Genomic DNA, 19940 nt, shown 5'->3' with positions numbered 1-19940 from the left:
AAACTATATTCAATCACTCTTGGTGTAAATCCAACGGTTGAAAAAAAAACAACAACTTAACTTAAAAATAATTTTTTTCACTATTGGATTTATATTCAAGGATGGTTGAACATATTTTTCCTGGGGTGAGTAGTTATATGGTACACCAAGTGACAATCATACAAAAATAAAACTAAGATGATGATGATGATGATGATGATAGTAGTAGTAGTAGTAATAATAATAATAAATTGTGACCGAGTAAAAAATAAAAAACATTAACAAAAAAGGAATTATTTTGATAAAGCTGACCAATCATGAAATCAATTTCAAAGAACTAAAAACATTCACTTGCAAATTTTTCTAGCAGAAGTGATGGATCGATGAAGAGCTTAAAAATAAGTTAAAAATTATGAGGTAATTTTGTAATGCACAGCCAGCACAGGTATGAGTTTGAATATATATGTGACTACAGTATATTAAATTATAATTTGCTTGAATAAATATATAAATAATATTTAAACAAAGTATTTAATACACTAACTGGAGCAAAATGACCAGACTAGTAACTTAATAAGGGTTGAGAATGTGAACTATATATATTCTACATTGGATGAATATAATTTTGCCCAAGGATTTGGGTCTCTCCATATATCATCAAATTAGTCTTGTAAGCTAGCTCAAATTACCTTATTATGAGTATTAGCGCTATGTTAGGTTATAACCACAATGCTATCAAACATATATGGTATTGTTTTAAATTAATCACTTGATTGAATTCACTGTGAACATATTCAATGAAGTTCCAAACTTTGTCAGCGGCGGATTGGTTTCGGATTTGTTCCAATCTGGGTCTGAGAAGTCGATCGTGGTGGTGCTCCGGTGTAGGGCTCGGCGGTTCAGTCTGTTGAGGCTCCGATCACGGTGGTGACAGCGGCAGGTGCGAGTTCGAGCAACTTTGAGAGCGGGTGGTGGTGGTTCCCGAGCTCAGTTGATCGGTTTTTGAAGTAGGCGTTCCGGCCGACTCTAGGAGGACCCAATGATGGTGGAGGAGAGATGGAGGCCGCGGGAACGGTGAACGACCGGGAAGGCCGGTCTAGTCCGGCTGGTGTAAGGAAGTTGGATTTTGGTAGTGGGTTTGGGCCTCTGCCTTACTGGGTTGTGGTTGCAGCCTAGTGATCTGGGCCTTGTTTTGGCTCAGGTCTCCTTTTTCCTTTTCACTTAGTTTGGGTTGGATTGGGCTTTTAGGGAGGTAGACAGTTTTTCTTCTAGCCCTATTTTTGTCTTCTGGATGTTACCGTGCTCTGTGTTGTTGTGTTGCAACGTACACCATTTGGGTCTTAGGCGTCAAGATGCTCAAGACAGTGGTCCCATCTTTGGATAGGGTAGGGTTAGGGAAGTTTTATTTATTTGCTTTTCTTTTCTGCAGTTCCTTTAGGTTTTTGATTTGTTGGCTAGTAATAATTTAGCTATGTTGGGCAGTTTGGTTAGGAGTTTCTGGCTGTTTTGCGCAGTCTGTATTGTGCTTGTACATGTACTATGAGTGGTTTCTTGAAACCTTCTAGCTTGACGCTGTGACGTCGTAATATATTGGTACCTGATTCCATTTCCCTAAAAAAAAAAAAAGTTATCAACACTAGCTAGCTAGTATGGTTCTAAACTTAATCACCTAATTTCATCACGAACACATGATCCATTTTCAATAGGAAGTTTTATCTTAAGAACCTTTGAAGTTAAGTGATTCTTTGTTATCCTCTCAGTCTCATTCTCAAAAAAGAGGACAAATGATCGAACTTAATCACCTAAATTCATCATGACCATAGGACAATCAGTGAAGTTTTATTTTATTGTTGTCAAATAATTCTTTATTGTACTTTTAATCTCATTCCCAATAAAAGGCACAAGTAGCTGAAATTTTTTCTTATACATCTCGATGCCATAATTTTAAGTACAAGGAAATAGTGATGCTGAACAAAAAGTCGGCTCTTTCTCTCTGCTAGGGTTTTCTCTAGCTTGAGAAATTGATCGAGATTTGTTTTGAGATGGCGACAGGTGAGGCGGCGTCTACACTTGCATTGTTGGAGAAGGTTGTTGTGAGCCTAATCGAGGGCGGAGATGCAGTCCATGATCCCTTCTTTTACCTGTGTGGCCGGGTTATGGCTCCAAAGAGACATGTGGTGATCCCGGCGTTCTCGACAGCTATTAATTTCAGGGGTATGTTTGTTGAAGAAGCGGGTTCTGATCCGTGAGGAGGAGGGCAGTGCTTTCGTTTTTCAGTTCAAGGAACTGGATGAGAAGATCCGTGTCCTTCGGGGAGGGCCTTGGTTTTATAGCAGCTCTATGCTGGTACTGGAGGACTACGACAGGGTGGGATCGCTGGACGTGGTCTCTCTCCATTCTCCGGAGCTTTGGGTGGCGGTGAAAGGGCTGTGGATTGCCATTCCCAATGAGCGCGCCCTAACCCTAATTGGCAATGCTTTGGGCGAGTTTGTTCAGGCTGATCAGTCGGCGTTATGTCGGAATGAGCCTATTCAGAGGATTCGGTTGGTCCATGATGTTCGCCTGAGGGTTTGGGCTCGGTGGACTTTTGATTTTTCGTCGGAGGTCACGGTGTTGTTGGAGCTTCGCTATGAAAAGTGCCACGGGATTTGCCTGGCGTGCTGCTTCTTTGGGCACAACGGCGGTCTGTGTGACAGGGGTTTAATGGAGAAGGCGTTGGTACTTCCAGGGTCGGGGACTATCGGCTCGGAGCTGGGTGGAGACGTCGTTGCACCGGTGTCAGGGGCGCCGTATTTTGTGGAGGAGATGCCAGGCTTCGTCGGTGCCTGTGCTGGGTGCTAGGGCTGGGGCTGGGTCCTCGTTGACAGCGACAGCAAAAACTAGGTTGGAGGCTCCATATTTTTTGACGGGAAATCTTCCTTTCGAATTAGGGTTGATCAAAGGAAGGTTAACCGGGGCTGGTTTGACAGCACGGATGTTGACTGGGCCTGGGTTGATTGCTGGGGAGTTGATTGGGCCTGGGCTGTTGCATGGGTCGTGTCTAGGCTATTTTCTGATGGGGGGACAACATGGATTTTGGGTGTGTGCAGGACCTGTGAAGTAGACTCTCTTGCGTCTGGGAAGTGTCTTTGCTTGGCAGAGGTGCATTTGTCAGAGTCCTTTGGTACCGGTGAGGGCTTGGTGGAGGTCCCCATTATTGCTATTGGGAATGTTCTGAAGAAAATAGGTCGTCCTCATGGTCATCGAAATAAACCCAAGTCTATGGAGAAGCAAGAGGTGAACACCCTCTCCCAAGAGGGTTAGAGTAGCAGCCCTACACTATCTTAGGCGGAAGCTTCGCTATGAAGTTTGCAGAGATGTACACCAAGATGGTTTTAGGCATCGATGCTTCATGTCAGCTGTTCTGTTTGGGATGGTGTGGGTCTGCGTTCTTTCTTTTTCTGCTTTTGTTTTTTGTTTTGGTTCTTTGGTTTGGTTTTTTTGCTTTTGTTTTTTGTTTTGGTTCTTTGGTTTGGTTTTTTTGCTTTGAATAATTTTATTTGGGCTTTGAGATGTAATATGAGGGATTCTTGGATCCCTCTAACTTAACGGAGAGACGTTGTCGATTTGTAATGGAACCTGATTCTGTTTTCCTCTTAAAAAAAAAAAATACAAGGAAATAGTGTTGTCCTATCACTAATGTGAGTAATGTCCTTAAGTTGACACTTGTTACACCCGTATTCATTAATGTAATTCTAGATTAAAAAAATAAAAAATAAAAAGACAATGTACAATCCCTCCATTGGTGTACGGTTGCTAGGCCCATTGGGCCTTTCCTGATTCCCCTAGGCTAGTAGATTTCGTGATAGTCGACATGGATTATCGGTTATACCTGTACATGGATATTGGCTATACCTGTACATGGATTAATACCCACACAAATAGATGCCAAATTGGAAATGATCTAGCCGACACCATAGGCTGTGAGGATCAAAACGTTCCAAATTTTCTTTTAGACTTACTCTCCAGGACTGGACCAGGACGCGTGTCAACCCTATCCCACTGCCACCTTGCCCTCGTTAAGCTCTTTATAACATGCAAAGGGTGATGAGGAAGGTAAACCATCTCCTCATTCAGAGACAAATACAAAGAAAGAAAGATAGTAACAGTAACAGAGCAGATAGCACACAGCGCATTAACAACAATGGCAGCCAGCAATGTCATCTTCAACCTCTCAAGGTCCTCGTTTCCTCAATCCCCGGCTTCACAGTCCCTCAGTCGCTCTCTCAAAACCTCCAGGGTCTGCTTCACCTCCTTCTCCAACTTCTCCAAGGTAATCACTTGGTTAAAATTACCCACTACTTTCCTGCACTTCAATTTCAATGTACATACCCCATTTCATTTATATTGACGTTATTTAAAATTTCAGGTTGGAAATGCGGCGGAGAAGAGTAGGAAATCAAGTTCTCGCTGGGCGTATGACCACAAGGACTGGAGTACTAAAGCAAAGCAAACCCTGGAAGACGATGTCGAGAGTGGAAAGCAACGCTTCGAGGAACTGAAGGGAGCAGCAACCGATTACGCCAAAGACACGGTGGAGAACGTCAAAGGTGCGGCGGCGACTATAGGAGAGAAAGCCAAGGAGGGGTCGGACAAGGTGGCGGAGTCCGCGGAGAGTACCAAGGAGAAGGTAAAGGAGTATGCAGATGGTGCAACAGAGAAGACAAAAGACGCGGCGGAGACTATAGCGGCGAAGGCCAAGGGGGACAGTAACAAGGTGGTGGACACCACAGTGAGTACCAAGGACACGGCTTACGATGCGGCGGAGAGTGAGGCGGAGACGGTGAAAGATAAGGTGAACGAGGGGATGAGCAAGACGGCGGAGGCGGTGAAGAATTTGAAGTTGTAGTTGACATGTTTGCATGCATGGATACATAAGCGCGGTGTAGTAGAATTTGTAGCTTGAAGCAATCGTCTTAACATTTTGTATGGCAGGAAGATAATCTCAATAGTCTGAAAAGCTTTCCCTTGATATTTCTAGTTCAACTTTTATTTTTCCAAGCTCTCTGCCAGCCGCTTAATAACAAACAAACAAAAATGTACTACCACTATTTACTAACTGATTATAAGTTTGGATAAATTTTATGGTAATCCACGTATTATTATTTGGACAATTTGATACCAAGTGAATAAAAGAGAACCGTTTGACATTTAAAAAGTTTTATCATTATGTCAAACGGTTCTTTTTTATTTAACTATTTGACCATTTGGTATTTTCATCTATTTTTCTATTAACGATATATCATTATTATCTATACTATTATTAAGAGAAGAGATTTTGTTAGTCAAAATTCAAAATTTTGACAGAATTAATCCTAAAAGATTAAAATACTTTAAGAATAAATTAAATCACAAGAGTAAATACGACAATTACAAAATAGGACTTTTTAAAAAAAAAAAAATTATCCCACAACTCACTTTTCTCTCCCATCTCTCTCTGCAATAACTATTTTATTCAATTTTTTTAATTTTTTATTTTCTCAAATAAAAAATAAATAAAAAACTATAACATATGCCGGCATGCAGAGCATGTATGGAGAAAGCTAGTGTTATATATTGATTCCTGAGGTTACAATACAGATAACTAGTCTGCAATCACATGCTCTGCATGTGTAAGAAAAATTTTAATTGTAAAAAAAAAAAAAAAAGTTATCTACAAAAGAAAATAGATCTGTTATTGCAGAGAGAAAATAGTGGGAGAGAAAAGTGGAGGTTGTGGGATAATTTCTTTTCAATTTTCTTAATAAAATCTATTTTATAATTGTCCTATTTACCCTTATAATTTAATTTATTGTCAAAGTTTTTTAATCTTTCAGGGTTAAATCTGTCAAAATTTTCAGTTTTGGCTAACAAAGCCTCTTCTCTTAATAATAGTATAGATATATACATTTTAATTTTATTTTTTATATTTTTTTTGGGCAAAGAATGGGGACAAGTTTGAACAAACAAGAGACAGTTAGCCAAGTTGCCCAACTGGCTACAAAGCCGAAATACATGTATGTGCATGTATGTATGTACATCGATCCTTTATAAGAAACACCAATTAGAAAGCAAAAAAATTGTTCTTATCTTTATCATGTCATTACATTGCCAGTTCCAGTACAACTACATGTTGTCGTCCTTTATTAATTCATTAAAGTCGAAATGATCGATTTCGGGGAGCATCTCTAGACGTAGGAACCAGTTGTCGAAGTTATCCTCCGCCATCGTCACTATGCTCTGTGCCATGGCTGGTTGAGTCGAGGTCTCTAGTTGTTTAGGGACGTCGTTGTTGGAGTTACTAGCTTCCTCAGTTTGTCTATTTGAAGAAGCATGATCCGCGAACAATGTCTCCAGGTTGTTTGTTTCTAGTATGTATTCCTTGTGTTGTTGTTGTAGTAGCACCGCTGAAGAACTCTCATCTTCTTCAGTTAGAGGTTCGTTGTAGGTATATATGACTGTTGTTGTTGCTTCGGTAAGGGTTATGTTGTTGTTGTTACCGATCGTGGGGTTAGGATTCTTCTCTTGGTCGATGCTGTTGTCTTCGTTGGTGGTCTTGGTGGTGTTGTTAATGGCGGTGGTGGAAGCATTTGAAGGCAGCTACTGCTCTTGCTACTGTTGTCTTCGGTATAGATTTTTTGTTGGTACGAGCAGGGCTTGGCATCATGTACTGGTCGTGGAACCTTTCAAATGGAGATGTACTGTTTCCTCGCACAAAAAGAAGAGAGAGAAAAAGAATATAGTTAGGAATACAGCAAACTAAGAGCACCTATGCAAGATATGAAGAACATTCAAAAGCAAATACTGACAGTTCGATAAATATATGGCTATCATATTTAATGTGTTTTAACCGTAAATGCATGCAAGTCTCATAATAAATCTCATTAAATCACTGCCCTGCATATTATTGTCTTATTAATTATATGAATGGTGGCCCACTTAAACTTAATTCTACACAGTACACATAAGTCATGCCTAAACACCCATTTTGGCCTTTAGACGAAGATGCTTTGGGCTGTCATTTATGTTTTATCTGATACAAGAGGCCAAGAGGGGTGCAAGGAACATGCAGACTTGGTTTACATTCAAAGTTACCAGTACATCATTTACTCTAATTAATCCCCCTTGACTCTAATTCAAAGAACGTCAGCATAAATGTAAAAGGTGACAAGAAACTTTGTCAGCATGCATGCAATTCCTGAAACAAAACTCTATCTTTCTTTCTTGATTCAATTTTCAAATTCAAGTGTTCATCTATAACAAAATTCTAAATCCATTCATCTTTATAAAGATAAATGCTATCTCCCACCTCCACTCCAGTTTGCCTTACAAAGTCTCCTGTTACATTGAAAAATCGATTTATATACCAGTCAGTGAAGAACTGAACATTTTTCCATGTTAGCAAAAAGAGATACCCAAAAGGAAATTTCATTTTACCTGTATATGTTCAAGAACATACATTCGGCTGTTGTTATTGGTCCAGTACCTGTGTCTATTCAACAAACAGAGAAAAGTGGCTTCAATAAACTGACTGAAACTCTTTACCATGTATATATCAGTACATGGTTAACTATCACATTATCATCCGTAAGCAGAGAAAAGTGGCCAACTTGTTTGTCAAACCCCACTCTTGGTTTGAGAGGGCATCCTTGATCATCAACTCGATTCCTTCCTTGCCAGAGAGGCTGGGAAGGTATTTTTCTGCCTCCTTCTGTGAATGAGAACAGGTTACAATGAAATCTATCAGTGATTTCATGGAGAGAGAAAATTAATAAAGAGAATAATCTTTAAGAGAGAAAATTAGACTAAAGACTAAAAAGCGCATCACCTTAGGAAGGACAATCCTTCCCCAAGATCCAATATCACTCTTCTTGAGCTCCTTTTTGAACAAAAATCTCAGTTTCTGTCAAACAAAACGTCAGAACATAAACAATGTAAGAGAATATAAGATTTCAGAGACAAAGTGAGAAAACAAACCCACTGACCCTGTTATCCGGCGTGCAGAACAAGTAGAGGTCTGGTTCGTTGTTCTGCGCATCAGAACCAGCACCAGTTGCATCCCTCTCTCCTCCCATTCTCGAAGAAGCAGATGCGGCATGAGCATCATTTCTTGTGCTCAGATTAAGTCTTCTTTTTTGGCGTGCCATTCTTCTCTCCTCCCTCGCAGCCCTGGATACACTTGCATCGACAGCCGGACTTGGGACTGGAGAGGGATAGACTGGAATGCGCCATGGCAAAAAGGGCTGCTGCTGCCAGGAAGGGTGTGGTGGTGGGTTCTGAACCGCCGGATAATAGTACCGACAAAGATGATGAACTATCCAGAGTTGAAAATGAAGAAGAGCTGGTGGTGGTTGTTGTTGGAGTGAAAGGTGGGCGAGAATTCTCCATTATCAACCACAGGAAGGGAGAGAAGTCGGGCCTTGGGTGTTGGTGATACAGAGTTGCACTCACTGTTTGGCTGTTACTGCCTGGTTGGGTTTGGTGTCTAGGTTTGTGTATGGGGTGTGTTTAAGTAGGCAATGGGGTAGCTGGGAGTTCCAATAGATACCATTCAAGAGGGAGAGAATAGGTTTGGCCGTTTAGGGCTTGAAATTTTATATATTGTGGTCAAGGTGGGTGGTTTGCTATTTCCAGGGATGGGTTCCTGTCTTTGCAACACGACTGCAAATCAAAAACCTCCCCCAGAAATGGCAAATGACCAAACCTTGACCTTTCTAGTTTTTTTTTTTATATATATAATCAGAGTTTTTTTTATAAGGGGTGGCGTCATTGGTGGTCGTTTTAATAGGTTGCAAGGTGATATTTTTGGTTTATATAATGTTTGGGATGTGAGTAAACAACGTTGTTTTAATGTTTGGAATGTGAGTAAAAACAGGGGCAGCATAACCTGAGGAACTCAATGAAATCTGTGCTTTCATTTCCTTCTTGAAGCACTCCATGGTTTGAAGCCACGTCTTGCTTCTTGCTTCTCATTTGTTCAACCACAAAGCATGAACCCAAGACTCCTTTGAGTCCACCCTGCATAAAAAAGGGAAATGATCTTTGGTCAGAAATTTAGTCATGTTCTGTTTCAAAAATCTGAATCCAGACCAAGAAATGCAGGATTTTATCTATAATTAATGTGCCAAAATCAACATGCCATATTTTCCAACAGAATACTACCACAGATGGAATTGCATTTTATTGTTACTGTGGCCTTGATTCTTAAGATTGTGTACAAACCAAAAACATAAAATAGTGTCAATCCCTGGTAAATTGTGGTGATGTATGATTAACCTTCGAAGTTTAAGATGTGACTACTACAGGAAGACTATCTTTGCTTTTGGACAAAATAGAATGGAAATTATGCTACTTCAACAAAAATTTGACTTGGTTTTGCATGACAGAAACTGAGTTTATCATTAGGGTGACGCAAAGGCTAACTTTAACTATATAAACTCTAATAAATTGATAATCTTCCTTTCTTAGCAAGATCCTGATATATTACCAAAAATTAATAAAACACAACTTCAGACAGATTCTATAGGTAATAATTTAAACAAAGAAAGTAATGAAGACATCACAAAACACAAGTGGGAGAAATCCAAATAGAAGGCTTCATAACTTGAGGCATTTATATATGATTTACATACGTATGCTGATTGAAGAAAGAAATCGATCATGAATCATAATATCAGTTAGCAAATCAAGCAGAGTTTCTTATTAGTAACACACATGATACTTGAAAGGAAAAACAATGCTATAAGATTAGAATGCAGTACTGGTTCTTAGTACTTACAGAGTTCACCACAGAATGAGTAAAGAAATTCTCCATGGCATGAAAATCTCTTACATTCATCACCAAACAGAAAACTTCAATTGCTTATACGAACTCTAGAAAGAAAAGAAGAACAAGGAAGAGAACTTGAATATGATTTGTGAAGATGCCTTGAGAAATCCAGGCGTCATATAGAGGATGTAAAGAGCATCTCGACAAACTGCATGCAGCTAGCTGGCCTAGGTGATTACACCTGCCTCAGGCGTGTCGTCCATGCAGGATTATACTCGACCTCTAAAACCTGAAACGCACCCCTCTAAAACGTGAAACCTACCCATTCTCGGAAAGAACAAATAGGGTAATCGAGTAGATAATTAAGTTTATGATTTTTGTCTATTTTGGTTCCTAATAATTTATTCCTGAGTCTAAATATTTATCGTTGTTGATGATAATATGAACTTCAGTTTATTTTTCTCATAAAGGAAAATATTTGGGCATGTAACTTCACCTATGCTAAATACACAACAGAGCCAACAACATGAGAGAAGACTAAAGACCTTTATGTCAAATAGCAGAGCAGAAATTAGTAGTAAAAGAAGTAATTCAAGTTTGTTTTCAGAGTTTTATTCAAGTCAGTCAATTAAAAGTAGGGAATATTTCCTTAGGTTTTAGACTATTATTCAGAGATTAGCTAGATCTTATAATGTAGTTCGCTACAGCAGGAAAGAATAAAACATAAAACGCATACATCATCCTTATTGACAAGCAACAAGATCGATATGAGACTTCTGTAGCTCTGTAATTCACTAGCAATTCTTTTTCATAATAAAGCAGTAAGTTGCAAACAAATGGTCCATGATGCAAAACTAAATATGCTATAAAGTTCATGAGAATATATGTATTCCTCCTGCAATGAGTGACAATGTAGTTCATTACGTACAAGACTCACCACCTATAAATATCTTGCTCCTGCTTTTGTTGGTCATCTTTCTTGGAAATTTGACAGTGTAATCTTTAATCACAGTGGATCAATCTTTAACTGAAAACTCAGTTCATATATAACCCAAAATCTCAAACATCTCAAACACAATGGCAAGGAATACTTCACAGATATAAATTCCCTCTACTGTAACCAAGGTAGTGATTCTAATACATAGATACATAGGTAGGTTACTGCAAGAGTTTTCATGAATGTTAAAGAAAGCAAAGCATCATGTTATAATCCAAGTTAAAGAAACAATTTTAATGGTTTAAATTGCCTTCTTCCTTCTCTAAATCCATTGCCTACAGATTTTTCATTTTTGGAATACTAGTCAGTAGTCACAGCCAAGTATTACTGAAACTGCAGTCATAAGAAACCCAGTTGAGCTGGGAATCATTTTCCCCAATTTAAATATCTAGGTTTAAAATTTGAAATTGTGAATCGACACATTTGCACATAGGGATACATAATTAAGCCTGGTAATAGTAAAACTGAGGGGAAAAGAGAGAGGTTTATGGTAACTGACCTGAACTTGGAATGTAGTGATGGTTCCATATGAGGTTTTGCGTGACTGAAACTGAAACGGTCGCAGCAGTGCAACTGGACAAAAGCTTCACCTTCTAAGCAATTTTGAATCAAAGTTTTTGCTCCTTCCTAAGCAAGAAGCAAGCGGTTCAACGTTCTTTCTTAAAATACCGGGTCAACAAGTTGCTTGCTCACACCATCCATACCTTTGGACTCCAAGTTGCTCACTTAACGGTTGAGTGTCGTGGTTGGAAATCCTTTTGTGCAACGTTCATATGCATCGAGGAATTAGTCTTTTAACCTTGGGAAGTCTTTAAGACCCTGACATGACTGTCCTTGACCAGAGTTTGGGCCTATTAATAATGGCAAATTGGTGTACATCAACATGGATTAAATGTCCAAGCAAATAGATGGCCTTCCAATTTGGTAAATTGCATGGGCTTTATCTGGCCCATAAAATTGAGTCACCGTCCATGAATCATACGGATCAAAACGATTCAATTATCTTTTTTGACTTCGTGAACGTGAAAGAACATGTGTAACCTCCTAAGCGCCCAGCAAATTGACCTAGACGCGTGTCGGCCATTAACACTGCCACCTTACTATCCTTAGACTCGTTATAATGCAACCCTAGAAAGCGGTGAGGAAGAAGAAGATAAACCAAAGTACAAACACAGAGAACAGAAAGAAAAAAACAGAGTGCAGTAACCAAGAACAATGGCGAGCCTTTCATTATCGAAGAATCTCATCTTCAACCTCTCAAAGTCGTTTCCTCAATCCCAAGTTTCACTCTCTCTCAGACCCTCTCTCAAAATCTCCAGGGTCTGCTTCATCTCCGCCTCCAAATTCTCCGAGGTAACTACTTGAAAATTCTTACTTCAAGTTTAAAGTCTGAACCCCATTTTATGTATACTGACATTGTGTTGATTTTTCAGGGTCGAAATGCGGCGGAGGAGAATAGGGATTCAAATTCTCACCGGGCGTATGCCGATAAGGACTGGAGGGACAAGGAAAGAGGGTACGGCTCTGCTGACTTGAGCAAGCACGCGAAAGAAACCATGGAAGAAGGACTAGAAAAAACCAAGCGGGAAGCAGAGGAGATGAAAGAGAGAGCGAAGGATTACGCCTACGAAGCTAAGGAGAAGACAAAGAGTGCGGCGGAAACCATGGAGGAGGAGACCAAAGAGGGAACGTATAAGGCTTCAGAGACAGTGGAGAGTGCCAAGGAGAAGGCAAAGGACTACGCTTATGATGCTAAGGAGAAGACGAAAGACATGGCTGGAACTGTGGCGGAGAAGGCTAAGGAGGGGACTCACAAGGTGGCGAAGACTGCGGGGAGTGCTAAGGAGAAGGCCAAGGACACGGTTTATGAGGCGACTGAGAAGGCGGAGGGTGTGGCGCAGACGGTGGCGGATAAGGGGAAGGGAGGGACACATAAGGCTGCGGAGACCGTGAAGGATACAGTGAAGGGCGCTTGGGAGGCGACTAAGGAGACGGGGCAGGCAATCAAGGAGGCAGTTGTGGGGGCCGATGAGGAGGTGGCAGTGGTTGTGGAGGACACGTCAGATGATGATGTGGTGGTTGATCTTGTCGAAGGGAGTATTTCGTCCGATGAAGATGTGGCGGTGACCGGAGGGAAGGTGATGGATGCGGATGTCATTGAGCGGAGGCGGGCTGCTGGGTATAGGTCCGATGAGGACCTGTCGGCGGAGTCGGAGCTTAGGCGGCGGACCGCCTATAAGAAGGCCGGTGACAAGAAAGATACCTGATCATGACAAGATGAACATGTTTTGCAACGTACTGTTTTGTGGCTATTTGTGTTTTCAATAGTTGTAATTAATTAATAAATCAAGGATGTTCGTCATGAGGTGGAAGCTTTGCTTTCCTACGTTCTTTTGAATTTGTATGTTGCGACACTGCTCAAGTTTTATGGAAAAGAAAATATTTATGTGCGCCATTGTGACTGTGTGAGATTGTGCGTGTATATAATGGTTGGGCGATCCAAACTTCGAATATAACAAAATAATAATAGGAGTCAATATTATTTTGTTGCTAATTGATGCATGTTCGAAACTTCGAATACATGGTAGTTGTAGAGACTCCTATTATTATTCAGGAGGTCTTTTTGAGGTGTATTGTAATATGGGGTTTAAGCTTTATGTTCCCTCTTTCTATTCATCGATTTCATCAATCAAGACCTGAGAATGGCCGTACTGGCGATTTCAAAAAAAAAAAAAAATAGTGTCATGTTGAGGCTTATAAGGATAGTCGGGAAGGGAGAGTTGAGCTCTAGGTACCATATACCTTGCAGACTAGGGTCAGAAGTCCTACAAACAGAATAGTGGCAGTTTTATGTTGCCTTTCAATTCACTGACCTTACTTTAGGGCGTATAATAATTAATGTGATTAGTGAAGAATGGCCATGTAGAGCTGTTAATGTGGGTTAGGAAACAGAATTTTATTTGTATTAGGTAAATTCAGGTTCCTTTAAAACTTGGATTTTTGTTCGTAGGTGCATCACTAATTGGGGTCGGAGGATTGTTGGAATTGCAACACTGAAGTACGTCTAATTATTCTTCACGATCTTTCGTAGGGTAGGTTGAATATAAAGTTAGTAACTCTTTATGTTGTGTGACTAGAGATAATTGAATAATTAGACTCTTCAAGAAAAGATTGTGTATTAATGATAGGAGCATAATTATGCGATATTAATAACGTTAATCTCTATACTTTCTTTGTTAGTTTAGTGTATTTTCTAGTTATTTACGTTGTTTATTTGTTTTATAGGTATCTTTGAGCAAAGAAGGAGAAAATAAGTAAAAGAGGGATTGAAAGGCAAAATCAGCAAATCTGCCTGTGCAGATCAGTCAACTTCGACAAATCACTGAGACCAACTCACAATGATTCAGAGAATGATCTTTATATTGATGGAAAGTCTCGGATGTCCAGTTTCTAATTCTTTTTACGGCTCATCAATATCATTTTTCTAGAAGAAGTTAAGGCCGATCTAGTACCAGAAGGTCAGCCTGCGGGTGAATCTGAGGTTGGACGGGAATTTATGTTTCAAGGCCCAAATCACACCGAGAAGCCCGAGGACGAGTTTGTGCTTCATATTCCAACTTAATATGGACAAATGGCACGATGTGAATGGTTGGAATAAGTCATCAAGTTCAAGAACCAATAGGAAAACTCCACCTAAGCATGCTAACCCTAATGCTTTTAGGTTTTGGATTTCCTACACAACAAGAAATTGATGAATGCAACCTCTAAGCATATAAAAAGGAGATCAATCTGCCGCAGCTCTCTCTCTCTCTCTCTCTTCCTCCCCTTCTTTAGTTAGTTTTGTTTCTTCTATGTTTAACTAGGTTTTTTATTAGTTAGGGGGCTGCTTGAACCCCTAGACATGAACTACAAGATGATTTGACTTTTGATTTTATTTTCTTTTATTTCAAGATGAGACTTTTGTTTACTACTTTTCTATTGATGAATGCTTGCTTGTATGCTTTGAGTGCACGCTTAGTATGCATGTTAGGATTGTACCGCTTTGATTGTGTGATGCCTGTGTCAATAGTTGGACTCCTCAAACCATCTAGAGAATCAATTGTTAGTTTTCACTATCAAGTAAACAAAGTCCTAGGTTTAGCAAGGCGCTAAGTTATTTGCGATGCCTAGTGATGTCTCAAACTCTTTTAGACCGTAATGATCTCTTCTAGTTAAATCTAATAAGCGTACCTTTAGATTGCATGTTAGGGAATAGTCTAGGTGTAGAGCACTTCCTGCCTAGCGTACAAAGGTACAAAGTAAGAAAGTGTAATAGGTTGTATTCAAGCGTACCGAGCCAACCTGAGCATCTTCATCTAGATTAATTTAATCAAGATTGAATAAATTATATTGTGTGTGATTGTCGGGGATGGATGCATCTTCCCTAGCTAGCTTTATTTTCATTGATTTCAAAACGCATCTCAAGACCAGTTTTTGTTATTTTCAGCTTATGTTCTTTATATTTTCGTATTTGTTTAGAATAGCAAATCAATTCCGAATAATCCCAAATTTTGTGTGCTCAACATTCTGTGTGTCTAGTACATTTCTGTAAATTTTCATAATTTTTTGAGTAGTGTAGATTAGGTTTTTGACTGCTGTTTGCTAGGAACAGTTGTCACTTTTGTGACATTGTTTTGAGTAGTCATAACCTTAGTCTTCTGCTGGAAAGACTCTTGTTTACCATTGTTACAATTGACAATCTTAAGTGTGAATAAGGAAAATCAATAGCTTATAAATTTAGCTATCAATTAATTGTTCATTTATTTAAGATGGATATCCTAAAACGATAAGGTAATATATTTTGTATGTCACCAACTTGAACTCGTAAACTTACGGGTGTTTTGGCTTCTTATCTTACAATTTTAGGGTTTTCAACTTAACTACTTCCAAACAGTTGTGCTTAAGTTTTCTAAAACTTCTTCACTGATGCATGATATCTGTATTTTTAGCTACAATTACTGATGAACAAAATATAATCTAATTCTTGTTATGGTGTAATTTAAGAGGATATCTCATGCCACAGATAGCGTGTGAGGCTCGTGAAGTGATCAGGTTAACCAAGAAACGCTAGCATTTGTCCACAAAGAGGAAGGTGTAAAGGGAGCAGTTGTAACCTCTAAACAGACGGTAGCGTCACCACCTCTGCCAACTCCGCTTCTTCGTTTACGTGGGTTACAAGCACGTGACTCTCTCGTGCTAGTCAAACATTATCTTGTAGGGTACAGACCTTTCACACAGTCTACTTCAATCTTGTTAAGCTTGACTTGGCAAATGGAGAGTGAGAATCTTAACAGCAGTCATCACCCACTTCACTAGCTTGAATTGTCCAGATTGCCACTCTTAAAAAGTAGTAATTTGTGGCATGTATCTGATCAAGTTCTCAACTCTATCTGGTTAGATAAAGATTAGCCCTAAATATTCCCTTTACCTTTCCACATTCAACATAACTTTCACATTATTATTATTTTTTATTTTTTTTGAGAATAACATAACTTTCACACTGGTTAACTGATTGGACAAAAATTGGTTTCTCTGCTAAACATGGGTCTTTTACTATATTGTACGATATTTCTTTCAAATATGGGCATAATTTTCATATGCATGGCATAACAAGCCAACTTATAACATATGATATAATATTAAGAAATTATTTCAAAAAGAAAATGTTGAGGAGTGAAACTTCACATCCACTTCCCCATCGTCTAAAAACTAAATAATAATAACCCTTTCAAAAAAAAAAACCTAAATAATAATAATGATAAAAGTAAAATACCAACAATAAAAGAATATGCCCAGTATCATTTGGTTTAGTGACATAAGTCTCCCCTTTATAAGTGAGAGATCGTGAGTTCAACTCACAATAGACTAGTTATTGTATATAAATTGTTTATTTAATAAAAAAATAATAAAAGATGAAAGACGATATCAAATTGAGGTAAAAATATAGTTATATTATAAAATAAAAAAAGTAAATAATAGTTTTTTGTACTTACAAATGATACCTTTTATTAACAATAATGACCATATTTACTAAAATTTCATAAAACAATAAAAACAGACACACTACATTCTATCAGGATGTCACACGTTATAGCATAATCATGATTGTAACGTTTTATCCTTCTTCCATACACGAATGTTTTCGCTATACAACAATACTTTGACTTGTTTTTGTAAATGGCGTGGATTTCTTACTAAAAGCATATTGCAGTGGTTAGTGAGTGAAATAACTAAGTCAAGTGTGTACGGTAGTATACGCCGAATCTAAGAGGTGAGAAATACGTCTTTTATCCATTATATTCATTATGTATAGCATTATAGGTAACAAATCACGTGAAAATCTTCCCCCAAAGAAATTTTGAATCATCGAATACTTGAACAATACTTGAACATACAGAAACAGAATTGGGTTAGACCTTGCAAAAGGTGACCATTTCCATGTTGTGATGAATGGGGACAGTATTGTCTTTTAAGCAAATTAATGCTGTGGCGAAATGGACTAAATGATGTCAGCGAGAGAACGAAACCCAACTGAAACACACATCTGAGGGAAAAGAAAAAAAAAAAGGACGGTGAGAAGAAGACTCAGGAATATGAAGTTCTGAACATTGTAGAGAAAGAGCTAGGCATAGTGTTGAGGTCTGACACGGACAAAACCCCAGAGACGACGACCGACATAGCCATGCCTGCTCAGCTCTGACTCGCCGCCTCTCCTCTCTTATTCATCGTGGCCCACCCTCTGAATCCAATAGCTAGGCTATCTCTTCCCCTCTATATCTATCTCTCTCTCATTTCCCATGTGTTGATATTTGCTCTGAATCAAAAGCACGGCCAAGTCCTCGACTACTGTTTGGTCTATCTGGTGAAGTCTGAATTATGAAATGGACTGGGAGGTTTTTCATGAGCTGGGTTTTGACAGATGGGAATGACCCTTATTAAACACAGCCATATCCGAACGCCATAATTATTAACCTCGCTATAATTATCTCTGGTTTTGTTAAATTCTCTCCCACAGATAAACAAAGACCGGCCTTTTTATCTCTCTGCTTCCTGGGTTCCATGCACGGCTCGATCAATTCCTTCTGTCAAAAAGTAAGGTCAATTGGATTCTGATCTCTCACTCTCTTGACACCTTATTGTTGACAGGGATAGATTGGAAAGTATCTCCAATTGGATTTTGCTTAATCTCTGAGGGAGATATTATACCCTTACTGATCCTTTTCTGGTTTCTATTTGGTTATTAATGCTGGCTTAATGAGTACTGGATCGTACGGCCCCTCGGTTTCTTGTGGTGGTGTGGGGTAGGTGGAAGGGAAAGAGAAGAGCCTTCATATAAAGAGAAGAGTGTTCATATATGAACAAGATTAGTCTTGAACTCTTGAAATAAGATCATATCATCGTAATCGCCCTTGGTTTTGCAATACTGGGTTTGGTTGTTTTTGTAGTACAGATTCTCAAGGGCCAGTGATAGACACGTTGAGCCTGTTGAGTAGAGCATAAGCTAGAAACGCTCCCGTTCCCTCATCCTTATAACCTCCTGCATGCTAAGGCATCCAACCCACCATCATCACATCTTCAATTCGGTCTCTTGTTCTGTAGTCAAATTTTAGATAAGAGCTTGAGGATTAAGCAAGTATGCAGGGAGAACGAGACCAGCAGCAGCAGCAGCACAACAACCAAGACCAGAAGGTGAACCAGCAGCAGCAGCAGCAACAGGGACAACAGCAACCGCAGCAGCAGCAGCAGCCTCAGAAGTGTCCAAGGTGCGAGTCCCTCAACACCAAGTTCTGCTACTACAACAACTACAGCCTGTCCCAGCCCCGCTACTTCTGCAAGGCGTGCAGGAGGTACTGGACCCAGGGTGGGACCCTCCGGAACGTCCCCGTCGGTGGGGGCTGCCGGAAAGGCAAGCGTGCCAAGACCATGTCCTCGTCATCATCAGCCACCTCCTCTCGCTCGGTGCTTCAGCCGCAGCCGCAGCCACAAGACCACCACCAGTTGCAGCAGAGGCCATTGATGATGTCAACAGGGCCAGCTGCCCTGAACTCTCTGGCTGGCTCCCAGTACTATCCTGGTGGTACTGGGTATTTGACATCTATGCCCTTTGCTCAAAACCTCAACCATCTTGGGGGTTCTGGTCAATTGGGATCAGGTGGTGGTGCTTCAAATTTGGGACTGCTTCATGGCTTCAATGCCATCTCTTCCTATGGCCAACGTCAGATGCAAGCCCAGCTTTTTAAGGGCAACATGGAGCCTCCACCTCTGTACCCATCTGAGGATCATCGAGGCCTGTTGCTTCAACCAGCCAGGCCAAGTGGTTCTATGACTGATTGGCCTGAGAGCTTCCTCAACAAATCTCATGCTTCTGTTTCTGCTTCTGCTGCTGCAGCCTCAGCTGGTCAAAGCGCTCTGTGGAGCACCACCATGGGGCACAACACCAGCACCACCAGCGGTGCAGGCCCTTCTCTGAACTCAGCTCAGTGGCCTGATGATATTGCCGGATCTTTTGCCGCCGGCCCTCCTCAGTGAAACTTTCCGGCATGCAATGGCTCCCTCAGAACTCCAGAGAGTACCGCAAATCAACTAGTCGTCTGTTTTTTTGTTCGCTTTAATTAGTATACAAGAGATGAAACTCAGTTCAGTTTCATCGGGTTTATGTACTAAATTGGTTTTACTAGGTGGTTATAATCAAGTAAAAGTAAGGGTCTTGTTTTCTTCATGAAGCATAGAGTCATTTTTTTGGGTCAAATAAGCATAGAGTCATAGACTATAGAGAAGTTGGTCATGTCGGTATAGTGATGATTGTAACCGAAAAGAGATTATAGCGGTCGTAATTATCACATATGTTGTAAGCAAAAAACAAAGTATCATATATGTTATTAGCCTTTTGTTTTATATATGATCAAAAGTACGTTGATGAGCTAATTAATCTGTATTATTTGAATAACTCAAAGTGAATTGCTTGGGGTTAATTACTTAATTAGCTAGGGGTTTATGATGAGCCATTGTACTTTAAAGTAGATCAAGATCAAGAACTGTATGCATGCAGATTTTTTTTTTTTTTTTTAATTGACTGAAACGACTCCCAAAATTGAATTATTAGAGACAATCATGCGATAAGAGGACATTCAAAAAATC

The 19940-nt window shown here is 39.7% G+C and overlaps 4 protein-coding genes across 7 annotated transcripts; 3 read left to right on the top strand and 1 right to left on the bottom strand.

The window, feature by feature from the left end:
* Nucleotides 1-4082: 4082 nt before the first annotated feature.
* Nucleotides 4083-5109, top strand: LOC133729586 (late embryogenesis abundant protein At3g53040-like). Its single transcript, XM_062157138.1, has 2 exons — nucleotides 4083-4291; nucleotides 4388-5109. Exons 1-2 carry the CDS (start codon nucleotides 4163-4165, stop codon nucleotides 4865-4867), a joined length of 609 nt encoding a protein of 202 aa, XP_062013122.1. The 5' UTR covers nucleotides 4083-4162; the 3' UTR covers nucleotides 4868-5109.
* Nucleotides 5110-6043: 934 nt separating this feature from the next.
* Nucleotides 6044-11510, bottom strand: LOC133729588 (B3 domain-containing transcription factor LEC2-like). Of its 4 annotated transcripts, XM_062157143.1 has the most exons (8): nucleotides 11263-11510; nucleotides 9776-10055; nucleotides 7983-9015; nucleotides 7826-7900; nucleotides 7608-7708; nucleotides 7435-7489; nucleotides 7307-7335; nucleotides 6044-6698 (listed from the first exon to the last, which is right to left on the bottom strand). In XM_062157143.1, exons 3-7 carry the CDS (start codon nucleotides 8142-8144, stop codon nucleotides 7324-7326), a joined length of 405 nt encoding a protein of 134 aa, XP_062013127.1. In that variant the 5' UTR covers nucleotides 8145-9015; nucleotides 9776-10055; nucleotides 11263-11510; the 3' UTR covers nucleotides 6044-6698; nucleotides 7307-7323. The 4 variants fall into 4 exon arrangements, with proteins under 4 accessions (XP_062013127.1, XP_062013124.1, XP_062013125.1 ...); XM_062157140.1 differs by having other exon boundaries at nucleotides 6044-7335; XM_062157141.1 differs by having other exon boundaries at nucleotides 6044-7335; nucleotides 9776-11510.
* Nucleotides 11511-11929: 419 nt separating this feature from the next.
* On the top strand, nucleotides 11930-13209 carry LOC133734541 (late embryogenesis abundant protein At3g53040-like). Its single transcript, XM_062162170.1, has 2 exons — nucleotides 11930-12116; nucleotides 12197-13209. The coding sequence occupies exons 1-2, from the start codon at nucleotides 11979-11981 to the stop codon at nucleotides 13028-13030; spliced, it is 972 nt and encodes a 323-aa protein (XP_062018154.1). The 5' UTR covers nucleotides 11930-11978; the 3' UTR covers nucleotides 13031-13209.
* Nucleotides 13210-17085: 3876 nt separating this feature from the next.
* On the top strand, nucleotides 17086-19699 carry LOC133733295 (dof zinc finger protein DOF3.1-like). Its single transcript, XM_062160941.1, has one exon. It carries the CDS (start codon nucleotides 18438-18440, stop codon nucleotides 19329-19331), a length of 894 nt encoding a protein of 297 aa, XP_062016925.1. The 5' UTR covers nucleotides 17086-18437; the 3' UTR covers nucleotides 19332-19699.
* The last annotated feature ends 241 nt before the right edge of the window (nucleotides 19700-19940 follow it).

Source organism: Rosa rugosa, chromosome 2 (genome assembly GCF_958449725.1).
Source record: "Rosa rugosa chromosome 2, drRosRugo1.1, whole genome shotgun sequence".
Lineage (NCBI taxonomy): Eukaryota > Viridiplantae > Streptophyta > Magnoliopsida > Rosales > Rosaceae > Rosa > Rosa rugosa.
Note: the sequence above shows the minus strand (reverse complement) of the source record. Positions and strands in the feature narration are given on the sequence as shown.